Below are 24,788 nucleotides of genomic sequence, written 5' to 3'. Positions count from 1 at the left end.
CTCCACCATCTGCTGGCTTTGCCTCACTGGTGGGGTTGCAGAGGCTACTGGCAACGTGCAGTTTGGGGCTTCCCCCGATATTGCAGTTCTTGCAAGTTCCCAGCTGCAGCCTTACTGATTGATTTCTAGTAATTAGTATTGTTTGAAAGACAGCCCTCAGTTATCACAGGATGTTAGGGGTTGGAAGGGACCTCCAAAGATCATTGAGTCCAACCCCAACTTATGATGTAAGTTACACGTGCAATAATGTTTGATGATTAGGGGACTTGAGCATCTTCCCTATGAAGAGTCTGAGATCCCTGGGGCTCTTTGTTCTTGAGAAGAGATGACTGAGAGCAGATCTCATCAATATGTATAAATATCTGAGGGGTGGGTGTCAAGTGGCCATGCTCTTTTTGGTGGTGCCCAGTAGTAAGGCAAGAAACAACAGGTTCAAACTAGAACATAGAAGATTTCACCTCAATGTGAGGAGAAACTTCTTTACAGTGAGGGTGACGGAGCACTGGAACAGGCTGCCCAGAGAGGTTGTGAAGTCTCGTTCTCTGGAGATTTTCAAAACCCACCTGGATGCACTCCTGTGCAGACTACTGTAAGTGATCCTGCTTTAGCAGGGGGGTGGGACCTGATGATCTCTGGAGGTCCCTTCCAACCTCTGATATATTGTGATGTCACCTCTGTTGCCAGTGAAAATTAAACTAAAAATGTATCGTGCTGGCTATGTCTTCCTTGAAGTAGCTAAGGACTTGTGTTGTGAAAAAGTGATGAACGGAAAGGTTGAGGCAGAGGCAGAGTTCAAAAGGCTGGAAATTCAGGGTGAGCTGTTGTAGCTTATTGTGTGTGAGCCTAGAGCTCATCATTTAATTTGAAACAAGCTGGTGTCTACATCAGTGGACAAGCAGAGAAGCTGGAATGGTGTGTGAGCTTTAAGAAAGTCAAACTCAGAATTCATCAAGTGATTCTCCACTCAGTAGAAGGACCCCATGTTTGTTTCAACACTCTAACTCAAAGTATGAACCCATGCATGATTCTAATGTTGGTCACTCTGAAATATGGGACTTCCATGGCTTTTGGTAGCCCTAGGGTCTTGGTGAGGCATGTGGGAGTTCTAAAAAATAACCCCCAAACAGTAAGATGTCCTTTGGGGCTGTAAACATCTCCCAGACTTGTAAGTACAGAGTGCTGTATCCACAGCAGTGTATTGCCAGGGGGGATTTTTTATTGCTGAGCTAAAAAATTCCACTTCTAAAGGATCATTTCTGCTGCAAGGTCTATTTTTTTTTCCCCAATAGAAAGATGAAATCTTTAATATGTCTAAAATATATTCAGTTGTGCCATTAAAATGAAAGGAATTACTGACCAGAAAGGGAAAAATACCAGAGTCAGCTGGAATGCTGCATACACTGTCTTTGTCCTAATCCTCTTTGCCATAAGCAAGAGAATGGTCCCAAAGAAGGCAGCACAGTTATGTGTGAGAGAAAGGTTGCTTGTGTTTGTCTTGTGTCAGTCATTCTCTCCTTCAGGGCAGTATATATCTAAGTTACAATCATCTAGAAGCAGTGTTGTGCCTAGTAACCATCGATAAATAGGACAGGGCTGTCCTGTTGTGGAAGGCCTTAGAAGGATGTGAGGTCTGAGAAGATGTAGAGTAAGGAGCTGCTGAGGTGCCTGGGTAGAGGGGAATATCCATACTGGTTTTTAGACCACTGTGAATTTTTGAATACAGTTGGATTTTTGGTAGCAAACCCGAGATGCATATTCCCAATTTAAAAACAGAAGTATTTTTGCTAATCCTAGACTGTGAGGATTGTTTAGATGCTGGTAAATTCTCTGTTGTCCCATGGAATTTATTTCTCCTGCTCTCCCCAGTGGCTCAACATGAAAATTCATTTTCAACAAATGAAGTATTCTCAAAAAAGATTGCTCAAAACTCACTGATACAAATACTTGCAATTTCATGCTGTCATAAGGCCTCCAAGGGAGTCAGTGCTGCAGCAGCAATGAAAATGGGAGAGAATCCAGAAGTATCCTAAATAAAACAGCAGAATGCAAGGTGACTCTGCTTAGCTCTCCAGAAGTTTTAGTGATCGTCAGAACAGTTGAATGTTCCTCACTATTCTGGTGGGCAAGTAAGAAACTCTGCTTTTTGAATTAAATTATGACTGCTGTGGAGGAACATAAGCAAAAAGCATTAGAATAGAATAGAATAGAATAGAATAGAATAGAATAGAATAGAATAGAACAGAACAGATAGACCAGGTTGGAAGAGACCTTCAAGATCATCGTGTCCAACCTATCATCCAACACCACCTAATCAACTAAACCATGCAACCAAGCACCCTATCGAGTCTCCTCCTGATTAATGACTTTTGAATCAATACATTGTGATCTTAAACAGCATGCTTTTTTGATTATCCTGGTGCTTATTTCCCACTCATCTGTCTGTTTTAGAAGAGCTTGGTGGCAGTCACAGGAGCAAATCTACTGGCTGTTCCAAGTGAAACCCTTTCAGGGCCATAGTTCACATCTCCTCACTTTCAGTCTAGAATGTGCAATAAGAATTCTTCCACCAAGTTTAAAACTTCTAAGCTAATTTGATGCAAGTTAACAAATGACAAAAGCTGACAACACTCAACAGAAATCAAAGTTAAAACCTAAAGCCTACTATGACTAGAGGGGCCCAAAAATGAATCTGTGACAAAAGCAGTCAGATTTGTTTTCGTCACTGAAGTGTTTGCAATGGGTACTTAAATAGATTTATAATCCATAGATCTTTTGGGCTGCATAATGGATATGCTGTGTCATCATTTCACATGCAGCCTGAAATGCTGTTTATTAAATTGCTCCCATCACTTTCTAGTGTGCTCTCAGAAACCTCTAAGCCATTTTCTGGTATTTTGTAAATTTTTGGTAAATACATTGTGAAAAACTTACAAATATAACCCCCCCCCTTTGTCTTCATTGAGGAACATCTAAGAATAGTATTAACACAAAACAAAGAATAAACAATTCATTTGGTGGACTCTTTGGAGGTCCCTTGCAACCCTCACCATTCAGGATTCTATGATCTGTTCTACAGAACAAATAGAGAAATCAAAAATGACAGAATGTTAGGGGTTGGAAGGATTTATTTCTTGCATCTGATCTTCTTTTCATGTCAAGAATAATCCCATTGAAGACAGTGGATTTGCCTGCTTAACAAAACTGTGGAAAGGCACTTGAAAGGTGACTGTGGCTTGCCCTCATTCTTAAATCTCCTGTTAAAAGGGATCTCATTTGATGAGGGTCTTTGAGCTTTTGATTGAGACAAATAGTTAGGTTTGGGTTCATAGCTATTAATGAAGTCGAGAACTTTCCCTGCATCTTAATCACCTGTGGCTTTTCTTTGGGGACCTGCTTGATAAAGAAATATCTTTTGTGGTTGTTGAAAGTGGGCTCATTCAGCTACCTATAAATACAGCAATATGGGGCAGAGAATTCTGCAGCAGTATCACAGTATCACCAAGGTTGGAAAAGACCTCAAAGATCATCAAGTCCAACCTGTCACCACAGACCATGGCCCCAAGCGCCACGTCCAATTCCCTCTTGAACACCTCCAGGGACAGTGTAGCATCTTCAAATTTTTGCAGGTTATAGCTCTGTCGTTGTAACTGACTCTTCATGCTAATGGTGATAAAAACTAGTGCTTCTGCTGCTAGCAGATAAATAGCCTGAAGTACCTCTCCATCCATAGGTATGGAAACCAGCTGATCCTAAGAGCCTTGTAGAGCCTAGCATGTTATAAAGCTCCAGAACTAGCCTGATATAATTTTGCATGACACTGTTTCAGATTTACCTCTTCAGAAAACACAGTTCTCAACATTTGGATATTTTTCCCTGTCTCTCCCTTTCTTTACAAGGATTTTGACCATCACTGCCCATGGGTCAACAATTGCATAGGACGGAGGAACTACCGCTATTTTTTCCTCTTCTTGCTGTCCTTAAGCACGCACATGGTTGGAGTGTTCACCTTTGGGCTCATCTTCGTGCTAAACCATATGGAGAAGCTGGGAGCAGCTCACACTACCATTACGTATCCTTCTTTTTGGCCTTCCAAGAATCAAGGTGGCCTTGAGGAAAATGTGAAAGGATGAATCTGAAGATTTGTCCTTCTGGAACTAGTGGGAAAATTTCTTCGGAGAAAGAGTTGCCAAGCCTTGGAACAGGCTGCCCAGGGAAGTGGTGGAATCATCATCCCTGGAAGTACTTAAAAGATGTGTAATTGCGGTGCTTTTTTCTCCTTTTCGTTTCCCTCTGCTTCCTTTCACTCATCCCAGTTTCTTTAACTCCTGGGTCCAGAATGGCTGTCATGTGTGTAGCTGGCTTATTCTTCATTCCAGTTATTGGGCTCACTGGCTTCCATATCGTTCTAGTGGCCCGAGGGCGCACAACGAATGAACAGGTAAGGAGCAATCTCTTCTCTGGCTTTGTGGCTAGGATGTTGAGTTGGGAAGGAAAGCTGGCAAGTCAGCTTGGGTAAAGCAAAAAGTGATCCAAATCTTAGCAGTAACAGCCTTAGTGCAGCTTTTGTGCAGAGCTGGGAAGATTCCCTAGCTTTTTATTTTCAGATTTTTTTTTTTCCTTGAATGCACTATAAGCAAATATTTCCCCCTTCTTACCACAAAGGATCATCCCAGGTTTATTTACCATTAAAAATCTACTTGTGGCCTTGAAATAGGTTTTGTGTGATGAGTACTGTCAACCCCAGAAATTCGAACTTTATGAGTCAGACTGAACAAACCGTGAAATGGAGAGAAAGGAAAAGATTAAATCATGCTTTTGCCCTGTCTTCTGGTATTTTGAACTCCCCCAGCTAGCCCACACTGCACATAATAAGGTCTGACTGAGCTAGCTCTTTGTCTCACTCTCTTTGTCTCTCTCTTCTGCTCATGCATATGTGCACACGCACACAGAGAGCCTATTGGACCTGACTTGTTTTGCTTCTTCAAACCAAGTGCCAGCATGACATCTTGTGCCAAAAAGCCTGTAAAACTTTCCTTCCCCTGCAGTTACTGAAATGTATGCCATCCACAGCCCTTGTGTGACCAATCCACACCTATATGCATGTGCATGTCACTGGCATGATGTGGGTGCTAGTGATCTAGTCATGGCTTCAACAGCATGCCCCTGTTTGTGGGGGGCAGCACCCTTAGAAAGCTTCACACTGGGTCACTCAGTGTGGCAGCCATCTACACATAGGATTTTCACCTTTCTTCCCAAGGCTAATGAATTGTGTGCATTCCAGTTCTTTACCCTTTCACACCTCCAAAGTGCCCCTCACACCTCCGCAGTTTTCACTGCTCTTGCATCTCTGTGCACTCTCTAGCTCATGCTGAGCAGTGTGCTGTTGTGTCTGACCTGCAGGCTGATGGCTTTGTGGTTATGAAGCTTGCATGGCTGCTCTGCAGACTGTTAGAGCTGAAGACATTTGTGAGGCCAGGCCTTTGTCAACTGGGATGTGATTGTCTCCTATGCCACAGGAGACAATAAAAACTTTTCTCCAGAATAGTGTGGGAGGTTTACATAAGCAAAGAATCTGAAGTCATCCTGAATTGTTGCCTAACATGGCCTTTGAATAAAGCAGGCTTACCATAGCTTTAGATCTTTAAATGTTTTTTGCTGTCCTACTTGAAACCAGCAGCTCTGGATTTTAAAACTGATTTTGGCCAAGTATTAGGTTTGATGGTACTAACCATAGTTGCATGAAACCCAGGGCATTTCAGTCTCATAGCCCAAATCCTGGTCTGCCTTAGACTTACCTTTGAGAAGTGATGAAAACTGTCCATGAAAAATTTAGGCTGAGGAGGAGGGGAAAATTCAAATGAAAAAAAAGAGGGGGGCAGGGGGGGGGGAGGCAGGGCATAAAATATAGTGTCTTATGTTTGTGTCTGTGCCCATTTAGGTGATTGAAATAACTATTGGAAAATGCATCCTGGCTTGGTTTGGTTTCCTGAGATACCACTTCAGATTAATTCATTGTCCCATTGCATTTTCTGAACATTAAATATAACCTGGTCTTAATATCTCTTTAGTTGTATGTACTGCCTATCTGTGACTGGAGGATGGATGTTCCTAGCCTTCAGCTCCTTTTCAAAGGAGCAATATCTAAGTAATTAGAGCACTAGACCAGGAGTGATGCATATGAGATCTGCCCCTGGCTCTGATGCTGTTTTAAAGCATTCACTTTTCTCCTGCCATCTAAGTATTGATTCTCTTCTCTCACACTGTCAGTTACCTGCTGTCAGCTTTCCAGCTACAACATGCTCAGCCACACTTGCCTTCTTTTCCCAGTACATTTTATAGGCCAGTGGTACAGACATTTTTGGTGTTCTACTGTTTATTTTTGGTACTCATTCCAGAGTTTGTAGGTTTTCATAGTAGGCAGACTGTGATTTAGGAGTGCATAATGACTGAGTTTAGATGTTTGTGAGCTTTCTGAATGCCTCTGGAAGTCTTTTATGGAATCAGAATAACTCAACATCTGCTCATAGCCTGGTATTTTTAGTTTCTGAATAGAGTAAATAAATATCCTTCCTTCTGAGTGCTTTCTATCAGTGGATTTCAAACTCTTTTGGAAACAAAACTGATGTAATTAGTAATGTAATCTGGGAGTTTGAGAAATTTTATTTTCATACTGTGAGAAAATGGGCATAGAGATGTGAAGTGCTTTGCCAGCATCTGGCACAAGTCAGCTTAAACCCAGTCTTGAGCGCAGATGTGCCAATTGTCCCAGTCCCATGTTTTAGTCATCAGGTTAGTTTTCCAACACTCAGAACTTCCAGCATTTCGCTCTTGGCCTTTTAAAGAGGTTTATGTTATGTCAAAGAAGCCAACATACTGTATTGCATAATCATTTAATGGTTGTTATTTTATGTGCAAGTAATTAAAGTGTTTCTGGTACTTTGTAATGCTACATCAGAAGGAGGAGTTGATGAAACTGCATTGCTTTGCATACAGTGACACTGATGCTTTTAATGGCAACCACTATTAATCTCTCTGGCTTTCTTTGTATTTATCCCCATATGGTTACTTTCAAGTATCTGCCTGTAGAGTATAAACCCTTTTTAATGCTTATGAAGCTTTGAATGGATCCTGCCAGCCTAATGAGGCTTGGCTTTTATTAAACTAGCTCATTTCCAAGCAAACATCATAATCACATGGGAGTTCCTGGCACCCTCCCACATAAGGCAGTGGTTCAGACTGATTGCCACTAGGGATGGGATACTGAGAGAAGGGAAACATTGCTCTCATTCAACATTACGGATGTGGAATTGACATTAGTGTTTGTTTGGAAGGGACTTGCCAAGGCAGAGTGGAAGTGACAGGGAAATGAAAGGACCAAAACAGGATGTCTGCCTGACAGCAGGCACAAATCTAATGCAGAAGCAACATGGAAAGGTGAACCTGTTCACTTTGAAACCTAGGCACATTGGGCTCACTGCTCTTCTGGCAGGGATCTTTAGTTGGTGTGTCTTCTAGCCATAAGCAGTGATGGAGGTGGTGAGTTACAGCAGGAGAGAGGAAGTGCAGCATTCAAAGAAAAACAGCCAGTTTGGGAAGGACTGAGCAAAGTGTGCTTGTTCTTGGATTTCTTAGGGTTGGATGATGACTTTTCTATAACCAGAACTTTGAGCACTGTCTTCAATACATTTGCAGGTGACAGGCAAATTCCGTGGAGGAGTGAATCCTTTCACCCGAGGATGCTGTGGAAATGTGGAACATGTGCTCTGCAGCCCCTTGGCTCCCAGGTAAGAGATAGGCTCTCAACTGGGAATGAGTGACGTAGTGTAGCTGTTAGGAAAGAAGAAAATGTGCTTTAGCTGACCTCACAAGTGAAACACCATTGATGAAACAGCAGGGAGTAAAGCAAAGCTTTTGTCGAGGCAGCTCTGCGATAGCTGTGTTGCTTCACTATTGCATGACTGTAACCTGTCCAAGCAGTTGTTGCCTTCATGTAATTCATGAGCCTCATCCCAGAAATGTTTATTTGAGATGAGCATGTCAAATTATATCAAGAGCTGATGCCTTTGTCTTTGCCAACTTGTGTATCCAGTGGATTTCAGTAACAAGCTAGGTTTCCATATGCTGCCATATTCCCCACACGACTTTCTGCACTGTACAGTCAGTGTCCAGATACTCTCTAGTCTGCTGGAGAAAAGGAAGGAATTGAAAGTCAGCCTTTGTCCTTAAATCTAATTTAAGGCTGCTGTGGTTTTCAATTTCACTGGCACTTTCATTATCATAAACCAGATTTTTCAATGAGATCTACATCATGGAGCTTGGGGTTTTATCTATGGCTTTCTATTTTGGGGGGAAAGGATTTATTGTTTCACATTTTGAAATGGGGATTTTATCGCAGTTGATCAGATGGAGTATAAATATCCAGGATGTTGAGCTGACCAGCCTGCAAACATGTTAATAATTGTACTGAAAGGAGACTTACTTGAGCCTTTTCAGGGTATTGAGGAACTCCAGACCCTGACACCATTATTTGCCTTTTCCCTCTCCCTTCACTATGCAACAGATAAGTTCTAAAAGATACATGTTAAAGGTAAAGGCACCAGAAAAGCTGTTTCTCAAACATAGCAAAACATGATCAAGATATTAAAAGAGAGCCAGATATTAGAAGCTGGGAGACACTGCTGTTAAGAGAGGGGTGTGAGTACTATCATCATGGCTATTCTCAGAGTTTCAGCAGGTAGAATGTTTGTGCTTTGTGAAGAGCTGTTCAGATTGTCCTGTATATTGAAAGGCACTGAGGCATCACTACTGGAGTGTCCTATTCCCTAGATAAACCAGAGAAAGCTGAGTATTGACATTTATGCATTCTACAGCCACTGCCCAACTGCATTTACTGAATTCTAGGCCACTAGGAAGAAATTAGATATCTAAAGTCATTGAATCATGTGATCATAGAATGGTGTGGGTTGGAAGGGACCTTAAAAATCATCTAGTTCCAGCCTCCCCTGTGATGGGTAGGGACACCTTCCACTAGACCAAGTTGCTCAAGTTAGCCATTTCCCTTTAGATTTGTTGCTCCCTACAGACCTGTCTGTTTCTTTTGCCTCCATTTATTTGAACACTCTAAACATGCTACAGAACACATCACCGTGTGGTAAGCTTGAGCTGACAGCACAGCATCTTCTCCGTGTTAACTTCCCATGTGCTGGGTCTTATTCACCCAGTCACCATCTTCCACCACAGGGAAGCTGTTTCATGTTAACTGGCTGTGGCTTCCATTGGTGGCAAACCTCTTGCTTTCTTCAAGTGATCTGTGCTCTTGTCCCTTGGTGCTTCAAGTATTGCTTGGATTTTATAACACATCCTCTCCTTTGACTCACTGAAAACCACATTGGTCTTTTTACTGCTTTTTTGATTATTACATCCATTGACATAAATGGAGTTTGCTTACCTATACTCTGACATTTTCTTCATCATAGCCTGGAAGCAGGAAAATTTTCATGTTGTCTATGCCTTGTTCTCAGCTTAATATTTGTTTTAATGACTGTTGAACTGTTGAATCAGGTACGTAGTTGAGCCCAAGAAAAAGCAAGCTGTGAGTGTGAAGCCTCCTTTCCTCAGACCTGATTTATCTGAGCGGCAGATCACAGTGAAGATCAGTGACAACGGGATCCAAGCCAACCTCAACAGGAGCAAGGTGAGGTAGCTTTCAAGTGCTGCTTTTGAAGAGTGTGGGTTGAGCATTATCAAGTCTGGGAATTACTTTGTAATTGAAAATCACTTTGAGATTATGCATTTATTGGAGATGATAGAGGTTGAGTCCTTGTCATGTGCTTCATCATCCTCTGAAAGTAACCCAGGTTTAGTAACAGCACTCTTGATCCAGTAACAGCCCTTTTTCAGCTTCATAGTAGGTGGCTATTCCTTGCAGTAGTCTTTGCAAGTGTTGCCACTTCTTGGTGTTCAAATTAACTGTAACAAACCTTACACTGTGTGAGGATCCTTGTACCACCAGGTCAGCTGTTCTGCTTCAAAGAAGGTTTTGAGCTTCAAGTCTGCAGGAAAGCTTGGAGTCCAGTGAAATAAATATTGGCTCAGAAGCTGAGTTCTCTCTTCTTTTTTCAGTTTGTCTTGGCATGAAATAGAGAGCAGGATTTGTTTAGTCACATAAATAGAAGTGGATGCAAAAGAAGCCACCTCAGAAGATTTTTGTAGGTAGTTACTTGTTACACTCTTTGGGCAGTTACTTGCTGAGACCTGCCTGAAAGGTTGCTTGAAAAAATGCTAAAACCCACCATTGTCTTCTACCACAAATTAATTAGCATGATGGTAATATTATTTAGCATGCCAACTAGACTAGGCTAGAGCGTTTTGAATTATACTGGCATGTTATGACGATGCTGATTTTACACAGTCCTTGTCCCCAGTGGATGCTAAATCATGTTTGTCATTATAGGTATAGGTAGCTCTTGTTCTGTGGTACAGCCAGCGCTCTGACACATGCCTGTTATTTAACCAAGCTGATTGATTCTGTGGTCATTTTCAGTCTAAAATTAGCCTGGAAGGTCTGGAAGATAAAAGTATGGATGTGCAACCACCTCTACCACCCAAAGGAGATCCAAGCAAGTACTCTGAACTGAAAGGGCAGCTGGGGACGAGTGAAGGTATAGTTGCCTGGTTGGTGTTTTATTAATAAGAACATATTCCAGCCTCTTAAAAAGGCTTCTGGTATTCTTTCAAAACAGTAATGGCATCTGGGTGAAAGAGATTGTTCTATTTATAGGAAAATTATTCTGAGCGAAGGGGTAAAAACAGCAGGAAAGGGAGAGAAAAGTCAGCTTGAAGCAGTTCATTCAAGAATAGATTGGATAGTTCATATCTGTTTCACCAAGCTTTTAAACCCTTTCAAACCCCTTCTGAAATTTTTGATCAATTATGAACCAAAAACTTTCAGTTTGAACTGGGGAATCAGAAATGCTAGCAAGAAATGTTTAGGCATTACAAACAGAATTAATGGAAGTGTGAAATTAAAGCTTTGATGTGATCATAAAACCTTTTTTTTTTTTCCAGACAAAACTTGTAGCTGAATTCAGCTCAAATATCTAATGTTTCAAATGATGACAAAATTACTGTTCACCAAAATGCCACCCCACTGAGTCTGTTGCACCTTGTTTTCTCTCTTGAGATTGCTGATCTGGCAGCAATGTTCTGTTATTTCCACAGGGACCGCATTGATTTTGGCAGGATTCTGCACAAAACTACTGCAAGTTTTATTCTTTCCAGAACAGCTCTGTTTGCAGAGCACTATGGATAGCAAGGAATTGGGCATGAGAACTTTCTGGCACACATTTTCATTGATTTGGTTTTTTTTTCTTTCTTTCTTTTACAGAAGGTGGCCTTTCACCCAAACTCATCAGCCCCCCTACACCTGCCATGTACAAGTATCGACCGGCTTTCAGCAACAATCCCAAAGTCCACTACCATGCTACAGCTGAGCAGGTGAGTGGGCCTGGGAGAATCTGCTCCCAGCTAACTCTGGGCAACATGGAACTGCGGACAGATTCACCACTGGGCTCTGGTGAACGTCAGAGAGTAAAAGTAAATGACAGCCCTTGTTGTGCAACAGTGCACTGTGCTCCTTACGAGAACACGTCTGCTTTTGCAGCTTTCTGCCGTTGAGCCTGACACATCTGTCCTGCTGACAGGCATGCACTGCCACTTTATCAGTGTCTTGGCCTGATCCTGAGATGCTGAGAAATGTCACCTCCCCTTGGCTTCTCCTGACATAGATGCCAACTTGCATTCACTTCAGATGGAGCTGGGCATGCTTAGTGCTTTCCTGGATCAGCCCCTTTAGCCAACAGACAACATGCTCAGTGATTCCTTAAGATGGCAGCTTGTAAACAGAAAGAACTTTTAAAGCATCCCGACAGATATTTTAGTTAAAATGAATGAAAGATTCCTCATGTTTGACCTTCCTTAGCGCCTTTTCAGTGCACTTGGGTTACAAAGTGTAAAAACCAGCTTCCCAACACTTAGCATTATTTCCTCCTGTCTGGAAAACTGAGGTCCTGGCAATTAGAGAGACTTGTTCTGGAATCTGTTTCCTCTTTTTCTCAGGAGTTTTGCAGCAATTTACACTGCTTCATTTGGAAGCAGAGAGCAAATCTAAACCCGCTGGTAATAGGCTTATTTTTCTCATTTATTTCTCATGGATTTGTTGCAAATAGTCCCTGGCTCCCTGGGACCTGAGAACAGCAGTTTGAAAATTACTGATCTAACTTGTATATTTGCAATGAGTATCCAAGTCTTCCCACAGCAGTAGAGATACCCTTAAAACACAGGTACCACACAGAGTGAATTCTCACAATAAATTTCAACAGGTCCTCCAATATCACCTCTGCAATAACAGGATATATGTAAGGGAAGGAAAATATGGTTGAGGTATATATAATTGACCCTTCAGTACTGGATTGAAGGTTTGACTGGATGCTCTTTGAGGTATCTTCCAACCAGATCTGTTCTGTGGTTCTGTAATTGACTGCAGCAACACTGGGATAAGACAGAATGTTCCTTAAATAGTAAAGAAAACATTTCTAGTATCCTTCTCATTTAGAAGATAGTGATATTTGGTGGAATTCCTGCTACCACCAAGTTTGGGCTTTGGTCTGACTAGAATAGAATACAATAATTGTAAATCTTGTTCTCTAGCTTTGTCCACTTAGTGAAGAAAAGATTGGCTTATGAAAGAGAGCTAAGAACAGCAGTGTGTTGAGTGTATCTCAAGAGCGTAATACCCCGTTGTCTTCACTCTACCACATGAAAAATGGCTCGACATCAAATTAAAAATATTATATTTGCAGGCATCAGCTAGCAATTTTGAGCTGTGTAGCAGCAGTATTTTGGGTCATGATGCAGTGAGAGAGCTGTGGAAGGGAAGCTTGTGTTATTCCTTCAGGATATAGCCATAGGTGCAATAATGATACAGGATAGGTTCTGATTAGGCCGGCAGAATGTGCAGCGCTATGAAATGATAATAGGGTACAGCATCTTCACTCTGAGGCTGCTGTTTCCATCCCAACCTAAAAGAGATGCTGTTACTATAGGCTGACTGGTGTGCATAATGTGGGTTTTTTTATGCAGACTTGTTCAGTTTTATAGTAATCACAAATTTCTAGTAGTCAAGTGGGAATATTATAGAAATGAGTTCACTTGGCAAGCTGACAGGGTAGCATGTCTTTGTTTGCCAAGCCATACCTAAGTAAAAAGTGCAAATCATGTGGCCTCCTCTGTACCAGTTCTTCAGCCTATCAATGTAATTCTGCATTTAAGCAGTGAAAGCTGTTAGGAAAGGGGGGTTGTGGCACAAAGATAAGTAGCACAAATATACTTACAAGCTACGTCATTGCTCTCTCCTTCTCCTTTACAGGCTGTCACTTGGTCTCCTTTTTCCAGAGAAGGCCAAATTTAGCATGTTGCTCTAGAAAATAGTGAGCTGTTTTGCATATTTCCCTATCTTCTAGCTCAAGAATTAAAAAGAAAAGAAACAAGCCCCCAAAAACTCCTTGAAGGAAAATACAAAATAAGCCACAATTTTGCCAGCTAGGCTTTTTGGTTTTGGGGGGGAGGGAATTTTCCTTTAAAAGAAATTAGATATAGAACAAACTGTGTTGACTGCATTTCTGATTAAACATGTAACTGATAATAAATCTTTCTCTGCAGAACCAATGTAGCTAATTTATTGTGCAGCATGGCAAGCTCTTCCTTAAAAATAACAGCAAAAATGGTATGCTTAGCACAGAATGGCATTTTAAGTGAGCAGAACTGTAAGCCATCTTTCATAGAGTAAACCAAAGTCAAGTTCTATCTGTTTTCAGTGCACATGTATATATTATGCCCTGTGTTTCCTTCTCTGATGTGACACTAAAAAGGAGAAAATAGCTTCATTTTGATGTTTAAGTGGTGGGAAGGAACCAGCTGGCTTTAATTAAGCTTAGGTGGTTAATTTCAAAGACCTATGACCAGAAACTCAGAATTACTGAGTACTCAACTCTGAATAAAGTGGGTAAGAGTGTGCTGGTGCCCAATGTATTGAAATGAAGCCTAAAGGATTTCTGACTCAGCATGCAAAACCAGACATCCCTTAACTCTTGTAGAAGATTCAAAGTGCTTCTTCCAAGGCTGCATTATCAGATTACAATCTGATTTACCTTGACTGAGACTTGAGTCTTAGTTTAGAAGGTCTCTCATTCCGTGTCTTCAGTCCATGTATTGACATATCCATTACTGTCAATATTATTTAGCACTTAGGAATAACTCCTCCTTGCTTCTAAGGTGCTTACCCATATGCTGGACCGGAGTTAGGAGATTACTTGTAACAAACCTGTGTCATAGCTGGGCTGACAGTCTGAGAGAAGACCTCCAGCTGTGTTCTTGTGCACTCACCACGGAGAGCAAACCTGTTGTTACACATTGTTGACTTCTGTTTCTCATATTCACCTCTGTTTTAGATCACGATGCAGGAGGGTCACAGTCAAGGGGCTCTGATAGAAGAGGATGGCAGGAGCCTTGATTACCAATCTGAACCCAGCCTGGACATCCCCAGCTACCGAAAGAGCTCTCTCCATAAGACCTATCAGTCTTCCCCACTCCAGATAGATTCCTTTGCCATCAATTCACGATCCCTGAGCCTGAAATCTGCCGGCAGGAGAGGGACAGAAAAAGTGCCCCTTCATCCAATAAAGTCTGAAGGGGCAGCTTCCACCCCTTACAGGAGCATATTTTCTCCCAATTCCCTGTCAAACAGAAATGGGAGTCTTTCATATGACAGTTTGCTAAACCCCATGTCCCCCTCGGGGAGGAAGTGCATCGCCCATTCCGCGGTCAGCTCCGTCGGGTACCACTCCCCCTACTTGTCAGCCAAAATGTGCCACCTGCGAGGGAGCGAGCTGCAGCGCCAACCACCACAGAGCTTCAGCCCTGTGCTGGGGGGGCCAGCTCCACATCAGCGAGACCCCTCCCCAGTCCGCTACGATAACCTTTCCAAGACCATTATGGCATCCATCCAGGAGAGGAAAGAGATGGAAGAGAGGGAGAAGCTCCTCCACTCGCACCCTGACTCGGTGTTCGCAGACTCAGGTGTCTATGACACCCCTAGCTCTTACAGCCTTCAGCAAGTCAGCACACTCTCTGAAGACCCACGCAGCATGGCAATGAGATATGGATCTAGAGACAATCTAATGGCTGCTGCCACTTTTAGCACAAGGAACCCTATACTGCAGTCCTCAGTGTCTTCACTCTCAAGTGCAATGACAAGAGCACCAAGGACTTCCACAACCTCTCTGCAAGCTGATTTAGCCAATAATAATGTCCAGTCCCATCAGGCACTGCAGGGCAGGGTGAGCAATGGTTCCTACAAATCCCCAGGCCACCAGGTCCCATCATCCCCCACAGGGATGCCTAGGTCACCCTCTTACGGAGGCCCGAAGGCTGTCTCGTTTGTAAACACTGTGGAAATTACAGAGGTGCAGTCAGTGGGAGCACAAAGGTAGGTACTGCTCGCGGTGCTGCTCAGCAATGTCAGCGTCTGCAGGCAAGTGCAGAGCACTTTGCTGGAGGCATGACCCTCATTACATGTTTGCTGGAGGCTAGCAAGGGTGGGAGGTTTGTGGGTGCTCTTCAGTTCTGCAACACCCTCAGAGCAGCCTCATCATGACAAAATGTTTGCATGTTTGCTGAAATTTGAACTGTGGGTGGTCAATTGAGCTGTAAAAGCCACAGGGATGTAGTGTCTTAGCTGAAGTGGATAATTATTTGCAAGCTGTGAGGCAGATTATTCCTCCCCTTATGCGCAAAATGGTGGAGCTGGTTTAGTTTGCAGCCTAAAGGGAGGCCAGACCCAGCCATTGCTTGGGCACAGAAGCAAAGCTGGGATCATAGCATGTGCAAGTGTACCCTGCATTAATGAAAACAGGGCTGAGGCCAGTCCTGGAGACTGCTTGGCATAAAGGGCTGTGTATTCAGCTGTGTTGAATGTCCCACAGTACAGGACTGGGGACAAAAGCACAGACATCTCGGCATTGCCTTATGGCCTTGCTGCCTCATTCCTTTCTGAGAGAAAGCTTGGGTAGAGAGGATTTGCTGTGCTGAGAGCCTGAGTAGGTGGCATCTGAGCAAGATCCTCAGGTGCAGTTTCTGCATGCATTTATCTTTCTTTTTCTCTTCCTTCTGGAGATTATAGAGCTTGAAAAGTCTGAGAAGAGGTACATGATCCCATCGAGGATGCAGTGTTTCAGCCAGGTTGGGGCCTGGAGGGCTCATCAGAAATATCTAAGTTTTGTTTGCATCTGGCATTTACTGCACTATGCTGTCCTCTGGTTAAGGTCCCAGGTTTCTCACTCCAGCATCGTCCAAAGATCCTGAAATGTGGGAGATCTTTTGAAGTTCAGTGCCAGCAAGATTTTCCTCAGTGTTGTGAAGTGAATTGTAGTTGTTAAGACAATTTGTCTACTGGTGGGAGATCTAACTTCCAGGAGGTAGACAGCCATTTTTTGCCTTTTCCCATGTATTAAAGCAAAAAGTCTGTTTCAGTGACAGAAAATCTGTGGACATTCGTCTGTCTTTGTGCCCTCTGAGACCTGGATGCGTCAGCTGCTGCTGTAGGAAAGATGTTAATATGAAAAGCTCTTTGCCTGTTCTTAATCTCAGCTTTTTGGTTATGTTATCAGCCTTTTGATGCCACTGCTTTTACGTTGTGATGGTTAAAAATGTAAAGCCTGTAAATTCACTGCAGTCCAGCTCTTTGAAGTAATGAAAAATACAGTGTTTGGCAAAAGTGGTCTAGCTATTACAATAGCTACAGATCCCATCAGATGTTAAAGTTGCAGACACCATGGCAGAGAATCTTTTTATTGATGTTCCTGAAGTCAAGTACCTAGATTAATAAATAAATAGCTTAATAAACTTGAAGTCTTTCACCAAGTGAAGTAAACCTCCCACAGACACTGTGCTTTGTAAACCTAGCACATTTTCTCTATCTCTAACACTACAAATTACTTTCCCTGTCCCCTAAGACTCCCCAGCTCCCTTTTTGCCTGATTTCAGGAGGCAGACTGTGTTCTTCAGGGGAATTTCAGCACTGAATTAGGACGAGGTGAACATAGAATTTGTTCCCTGCATATTTCAGCTGCTCAGGGGTACAGTGTTTTACAAAACCACATGATAGTGTTTTCTTTTTCTATATGTTCAGACCACCATGACTCCATTTCCTAATGCTTAGCAGAAGCTGACCAAGCCGCTCTCTATCATTTTCCTCCAGTCCTGGCTCACCGGTGAGGTCCCAGATGACTGGAAACTGGCCAACGTGGGCCCCATCCACAAGAAGGGTCAGATAGAGGAACCTGGAAACTCCAGGCCAGTCAGCCTGACCTCAGTGCCAGGGAAAGTGATGGAACAGTTTATCCTGGCAGCAATAACTGCGCACCTGAAGGATGGCCAAGGGCTCAGGTCCAGCCAACATGGATTTAGGAAGGGCAGGTCCTGCCTCTCCAACCTGATCTCCTTCTATGATCAGGTGACCGTCTGGTGGACGTGGGGAGGCCTGTGGATGTGGTCTACCTGGACTTCAGCAAGGCCTTGACACCGTCCCCCACAGCAAACTGCTGGCTAAGCTGTCAGCTTGTGGCTTGGACAGCAACACTCTGTGCTGGGTTAGGAACTGGCTGGAGGGCTGAGCCCAGAGAGTGGTGGTGAATGGTGCCACATCCAGCTGGCGGCCAGGCACCAGTGGCGTCCCGCAGGGATCAGTGCTGGGCCCCATGCTCTTTAACATCTTCATTGATGATCTGGATGAGGGGATTGAGTCAGTCATCAGCAAGTTTGCAGATGACACCAAGTTAAGAGCAGATGTTGGTCAGTTAGAGGGTAGAAAGGCTCTGCAGAGGGACCTCAACCGACTGGACAGATGGGCAGAGTCCAACGGGATGGCATTCAACAAGTCCAAGTGCCAGGTGCTGCACTTAGGCCACGGCAACCCCATGCAGAGCTACAGGCTGGGGTCAGAGTGGCTGGAGAGCTGCCAAACAGAGAGGGACCTGGGGGTGCTGATTGACAGCCTCCTAAACATAAGCCAGCAGTGTGCCCAGGTGGCCAAGAAGGCCAATGGCATCCTGGCCTGCATTAGGAATAGTGTGGTCAGCAGGAGCAGGGAAGTCATTGTGCCCCTGTACTCTGCATTGGTTAGGCCACACCTTGAGTCCTGTGTCCAGTTCTGGGCTCCTCAGTTTAAGAAGGACATCGAGACACTTGAACGTGTCCAGAGAAGGGCAACAAGGCTGGGGAGAGGCCTTGAGCACAGCCCTATGAGGAGAGGCTGAGGGAGCTGGGATTGTTTAGCCTGGAGAAGAGGAGGCTCAGGGGTGGCTTCATTGCTCTCTACAACTACCTGAAAGGTGGTTGTAGCCAGGAAGGGGTTGGTCTCTTCTCCCAGGCAACCAGCACCAGAACAAGGGAACACAGTCTCAAGCTGTGCCAGGGGAGGTTTAGACTCGAAGTGAGGAGAAAGTTCTTCACTGAGCGAGTCGTTAGTCATTGGAATGTGCTGCCCAGGGAGGTGGTGGAGTCACCTGAAGGTGTCCCTGGAGGTGTTCAAGAGGAGATTCGATGTGGCACTTGGTGCCATGGTCTAGTTATGAGGTCTGTGGAGACAGGTTGGACTCGATGATCCTTGGGGTCTCTTCCAACCTTAGTTATACTGTGATACTGTGATGGACCTGCTGCTTCAGGGTACAGCTGTCAGACCAGGTTGCCACATAAAACGTGCTTTTAGTTATGGAGCTATTCTGAGCTACCAAGCTGTGTAAAAGTCCAAGGTAGTTTGGTTTGTTTTGCAGACACATGTAAAAAAAGAAAGTGCCTTTTGAATTTAGTTAATCCATCAAACTGTCTGGCCTCCAGAAGAAGTCAGAGTTGTCTGAAATAGTTCAGACAACTCTGTTTGCAGGCAGACAGGAAGTGTTCCTTTCGAGAAGGTATTTCAGGCCCCAGTCACTGATGCTGGCATGAGCCCGTCTTACACCTCTGACTGAAGCAAACCCAAGCAGACATCCACTGTGCAGGAGTAAGGTCATAGAATCATGTAGTAGTTTAGGTTGGAATGGACCGTAAGTTGTGAGAGTACAGCAGACCCAGGTTGTGCTGGCACTTCCAGAACATCCCTAAGTTCCTCGATAATCTAATTAATTTGTGAGTTTTGGGGAAGAGACACATTAAGCTTTAGAGTGTAGTGGCCTAGATTTTGAGGAAAGTCTGTAGTTCTGCTCCCTGGGAGCAGGTCATAAGAAAGGAAATTAAAGAGCCCATCTGGAATATGGTCTTTAATTACAGGCATCGTAGAGTGCTTCCTGACTTCATTCTCTTTGTGTCTTCTGTCATGAAGAAGCCTTACGCTTCACTTCTCTAATGTCTTTTAGAGATGACCAACATCATTTTAACTGAATATTTAACTGAGAAGTGGTTTCTTCTGAGTATTTTTTTTCTAATTGTAAGACACAGTTTGGCTTAAGGTCAGCAGTGGTGGCAGTTAAACCCTCCTGCATCCTACAAATACTCATGCAATTAGTTTGGTTCAACAAAGCATTTAAGCGAGTAATTAAATGAATTCTTTCATTTCAGTGGCTTTTCTTCAAGTTTATTGGCTTCAACCAGGCTGCTCCCATGCTTGAATATTTTGCAGCAGTGGGTCTCAGAGTAACAAGAATTGTTTCTTCTGAATGAAGCCATTCTGCTCTCATGCTTTGGTCACTAACATTGCATCTTCTGATATTTCTTTTGATGCAGGGATGACATACAGTTGAAGACACCTCACAGTAAAATAAATGGACAGCCAAAAGGAATAACCAGGTTGGGTTCAACATCAAGTTCCCAGGGGACACCTGTCAGCCCTGCTAGACACTCAAATGTTAAGAAGGTATCTGGAGTTGGTGGAACAACCTATGAAATTTCAGTGTAAAATAAAATTAATTAAAACTAAAGAGCCATCCACTCAGCCAGCCATGAAGCTAGGAGCACTGTGAAGACTCAAAATAACAACAAAGAAGGAGCAGCAGCAGCTGGCCACTCTCCTTTTCATGTTTTGGGTTTGTTCTATTTTCATCTTTCTCTTTTGGCCAAAAAAGCAGCTGCAGCCTTATTCTTGAGGGAATAAAATTGTACAGTCTATCAGACTCTTCCAGAACCAACAGGCAAGAGCTGGCTGCAACCTAACACCACACCCACAGAGCGGATTCTTTCGTGCAAGAGAGCGCTAAAGCCATTGTGCGTGTGTCTGTCCAACACACCTGTTGTGTACCAGTTGTGCTGTGAAAAAGTACGCTCAGTCCAGGATCATTTGGTTTTTCCCATGCCCCTTCCTAGTTCTTCTGGCCAGCAGTGTGTCCAACAGGAGTCAGAGGCCCAGCTGCTGTTTTCCTACCAACATGGAAAGCTGGCTTCCTGTGACAGGCAGTCTGCCTGTGAAAGAACTGCTCTGTGTCCCCAAGGTGTGGCTGGTTGGTTCCTCCTCCTTGGAAGGAGCAAGGCAAGGGCACTTGGGCCATGAATGCCATGTCATTTTTAAAAGTCTCCCTGATCACAGATGGAGGCAGAAGAAAGGATAGCAACAGCTTCTCACTGTCTGCCATTCGCCTCCCTGTGTGTGACTTGTGTGTGTGTGTGCGCACGCATGTTCGTCTCTCGTGGAAAAGGACCGCAACACCAGTAAGGATCTTCCACTCTGACCTCTTGCTCCCTCTGGTTTTTAAAGGCTTCTCTGACTCCAAAACAAAACCAAGCAGATAAGAAAGGAGAAATGTTTGGATGGGAACATACTTTAAACAGCTGTCAGCTGCTTTCTGTGCACCCTCCTTGTTACCTGTTGGATTTAGGCAATAACATGGTTTACTGCCTTGCCCTGGTGCCGCCTGTGTTATCCTGCAGCAAGGTTATCATGATCTGTTGCATTTACAGTGTGTGTAAGTGAGCCAAGAGTGCATCTAATGGATATAAATTTTCTCTCTGCCTAATTACTAGCACATTCCCTCTGGTCTTCAGTACTGTTAGACAAAGGATTTTCCATTTGGGTTTTTTCCCTTGGGGAACAACTTTTTAAAGTAATATCAATCAAATCTGTTTAACCTTCTGAGGTTTCCTTTTCCTGTCTCCAGAAAACTACATTTACTTTGTTGGATTTAAAGAAACTTTACTATTAAAAAAAACCACAACAGCCCAAGAAATGGGTGCACTACTTTTGTCACAAATATGTGGACTCAAATTTGGGGACAAACGGATACTTTTTGTCTTTTCTCCATTCTTTATCTCCTTTTCCTTCCCATTCAGTTATGACCTCACAAATCAAAAGTACTGAGAGCTGGACCAATGCTAGCCAGCCAGGTCATGTGTGTGATTAAGAATATCCTGATTGCCAAAGTCACTAAAAATGATTGTCACTGAGCCAATCAGCATCAAAACCTCCACTGCCCACCTGGTTCTCTTGGTGAAGAATTTTGACTAGAGAGCTAAATTTTTATTCATTGTTTTTCAGGGTATTTGTTGCAAGGGGTTGAATCCTTTTCAGTCCTTGACTATAATGGAGAGCTCTCCAGATATTTGGTAGCAATTCAGAATGTCTTGATAACATCTTACTTGTTTTCGTGTATGTTGAGATTACTTATTCCAGAAGGCAAATATTGACCTCAGTTTTGCCTGGGTAAAATTTATCTTTTGATTTGATAAATCTTGATGTCTGCTGCAATACCTGCTTATTATGTCCCTTGTATATCAGATCGTTTTTTTGGGATAGGCAGGATGAAGAGAGCATAAGAAAGTTAATCATCTCTCTATGTGGCCTGAAGGGAGAAACCTGGAAAGCAATGCAGCTGCAATAAGCCAGCATCATGAGAGTGAACTAGAAATCAGTGTGCATTTTATTGCCTTGGTGATATTTTAAATGCTTAGTGCAGGGACATGGCAGAGCAGAGAAGCAATAGTCTTTCTATGCAGATTTGCTCACTGGCATGTAGAATGTTGTCTTTAGTTGGAGGCACCACAGTAACACAAAGATACAGGCAAAGTGGATCAGGTATAGATGGAGTAATATGTATTAAAAGACTGGATGCACTGGCTGATGAGAAGGTTTAAAGGGCTAAAAATATGTCACTGGCAAAGCAATGAAGTGGAAATTGAGTATGAATTTTTTACAAGTACATTAGTTAAAAGATGTTAAACCAAAGGTAAATCAAGGGATTGTCACCGGTAACCAGTGGTCTATGTTTAGAAGGGAGCAGAAAAGATAGAGGGGAAGGGACAATGGAACAGTCTTCCAAGGCAGAGTATTGGAGACTATTGTGGACAGTCAGACAGTGTTTGGATATGTCCTTAAAAACAATTCTGTAAGAAGTGAGCCTGCAAGGGCAAGGAGCTAGACCAAATGGCCTTACAGATTTCTTCCATCTTTAGCTGTTATTAATCTGCAACTATTCCCTGATGTTAACTCCTCAGGAAGATGCAGTACTTCCTCAAGGACTGGAATTCACTCTGGTGCATAGAGTATCACAAGACTTACTTGTTTTCAAAGTATGATGTATGCCATATGTAAGCCCTGAAAAAGAGGGGATGTGGAACACACTGAATATGGGCTCAAGAGCTAGACAAGGGCACATTTTATCATGTATCTTTGAATATGTACATGAAATTCATGCAAGCAGGCTGAAAATTTGCACCATTGTAATAGTTGAGATTTGCATCCCAGCGGTGCTCCACTTTGATTGTTCTTTTCTCCTGCATTTATAAACATAAAAGCTACTGAGGAACTTGAAGGGCCAAGGAGCCTTTGAAGTTAACTACATTAGTTCATGAGAGAATTTCTCAGTAAGACTAAACACAGTATTGTGTGTATGAAGCACTAATATCCAGGGTTGTTTTGACATAGTTCACAAGGGGTAAGGGAGAAAGAATTGACTGCACCGTGTCATTACAGGTTCAGATGTGAGTAGTTTTGCCCACAGATGGGAGATATTCAACTTGTTAATAGGTTTACAATGGTACCAAAGTATTTTTTTTCCTTTTTATTTTGTTTTCCTTTTGAGGTTTGCATATAATTCAGTGCACATAGCCTGGAGTAAATTATTCAAATCTTCTGAAAGAATAATCTAAGCAGAACTGTTAACAGGAAATTGCATGCAGCAAATCCAGCCTCATTTCCATCCAAGGCACTGAACCTGCAGCTATTTTCTCATCGATGTTAGTGTCTGTTTCCATAGCTCCTATTGCAGGACTGGGGACTTCTTTTTGAAGCCTAATTTTTTTTGGAGCAGAATCCAGCTCATGTGAAAATACAATCCTTCAAGAGTTTCCAGATTAGCAGTAAGGTTCTTCTGCCCAGGTAGTCTCCATTTTTGCAGGCACTGCAGGCCAGATCTTCAGCTGGTGTAAATTGGTGCAGCTCCATCAAAGCTCATTTAAGTGATGCTAATTTACAGTAGGTGGGGATTAGCCATGAAAACCCAGCACAAGTTAACACACCTGGTAAAGCAGCTTCTTTGGTTTTTTTTGGTCAAGTTTATTTCATGTCTCAGAAGTCTTAAATCTTTTTAACATGTTTTTATTTTTTAGCTGTGGATTGTATTACTTATTTTAAAAAAGGAAAAAAAAAAAAGCAGCAATAGTTTTCCTGTAGCTTATGCATCAGTTTTCATTCTCATTGCAGATTGCATTTTATTAGCTGTTTGTGCCCTGTTCTTACAGTCCCATTTAGCCTCCAGGTTTTCATTGTAGTACAATCTGCCTTGAAAAGTGGGATCTCTGTATCTTTAAGTGTGGAATATATTGAGTATTACGAAATTAAATGTACCTTACTACATGGGTGGGAGAGAGAGGAAATATTTTTACTTGAAGCCTTAATATTTTCTTTCTTTCTTTCTTTTTTTTAACTACTTTGTTTGTTGACCTCATAGGAAAATCTGAATAGCAAAGACTTTGAAACTGGGCCAAATACTGCACTGATACACAACCAGTATTTGGCCCCACTATGTCAAAACTGGATGCAGATATAACCTGAAGTGTACAAGGGGAAAACCCTGAGGGTGGCATATTTTCCTGAAGCTCATTAACAGAGTCTCAAAACGTGTCTGTAAGTAGAGTACCTTAAAGAAGTCTTCAAGTCTTGAATTTGTAAGAAAGGTGATAGTGGGAACTGCCCTAATCTCTTATGTTTGCACTTGCTTTTTCAAATCAAACAAACAAGCAATGGAAATGTAATTACTTGGTTTGGTTCAAGTCAGCTCTAAGGGTTGCACAGAGCTATGTGTCAGTAGCCATGTGCAGCAAATGAACTGTGTGGTGTTGCTGTTCTCAGATTGCTAACCATGCATAACGTTCTGTCAACTCGGCCTAAGATAATCACCTCCCGGGTGTTACAATGGACCTTCCTCAGATGATGCCTATTCTCCTAGAAGCCTAATGTGGAAATTGCAATGTGGTTTTCTTTGGACTCTATCTGTGGTCCAGACTAGAGATATAGATATATAGATATATATATATTCTTTTTTTTTTTGGGTTGGTTGGGGTTTTTTTTTCATGTGGGAAAGATGGGGTCAAGGTTGCTGTCTCTGACAGTCTGGAAAAGTTCATGTCGAACTGTTTTTATAGTCTGTATTTCACCTGTTCTGCCACCTTGAATTGTTGGAATGTATCTGTGCAGGCTTTGTGGAGCTCTGTCTGTAACCTTTTTTGTGGCTCTCGTAATACATATATATTTT

General features: G+C 42.8%; 1 protein-coding gene across 1 annotated transcript in view; it reads left to right on the top strand.

The window, feature by feature from the left end:
* The window catches only part of ZDHHC8 (zinc finger DHHC-type palmitoyltransferase 8), a 112,988-nt gene extending 89,423 nt beyond the window's left edge, over nt 1-23,565 (top strand). Inside the window, exons 4-11 of the mRNA XM_009911008.2 lie at nt 3,897-4,069; nt 4,336-4,438; nt 7,693-7,784; nt 9,562-9,694; nt 10,544-10,661; nt 11,387-11,496; nt 14,508-15,544; nt 19,834-23,565. Coding sequence (XP_009909310.2) covers nt 3,897-4,069; nt 4,336-4,438; nt 7,693-7,784; nt 9,562-9,694; nt 10,544-10,661; nt 11,387-11,496; nt 14,508-15,544; nt 19,834-20,005 — 1,938 coding nt within the window. The 3' untranslated portion in view covers nt 20,006-23,565. The remainder of the gene's footprint in view (nt 1-3,896; nt 4,070-4,335; nt 4,439-7,692; nt 7,785-9,561; nt 9,695-10,543; nt 10,662-11,386; nt 11,497-14,507; nt 15,545-19,833) is intronic.
* Nucleotides 23,566-24,788: the final 1,223 nt, after the last annotated feature.

The sequence above is a fragment of the Dryobates pubescens genome, chromosome 25, assembly GCF_014839835.1.
Source record: "Dryobates pubescens isolate bDryPub1 chromosome 25, bDryPub1.pri, whole genome shotgun sequence".
Taxonomy (NCBI): Eukaryota; Metazoa; Chordata; class Aves; order Piciformes; family Picidae; genus Dryobates; species Dryobates pubescens.
Note: the sequence above shows the minus strand (reverse complement) of the source record. Positions and strands in the feature narration are given on the sequence as shown.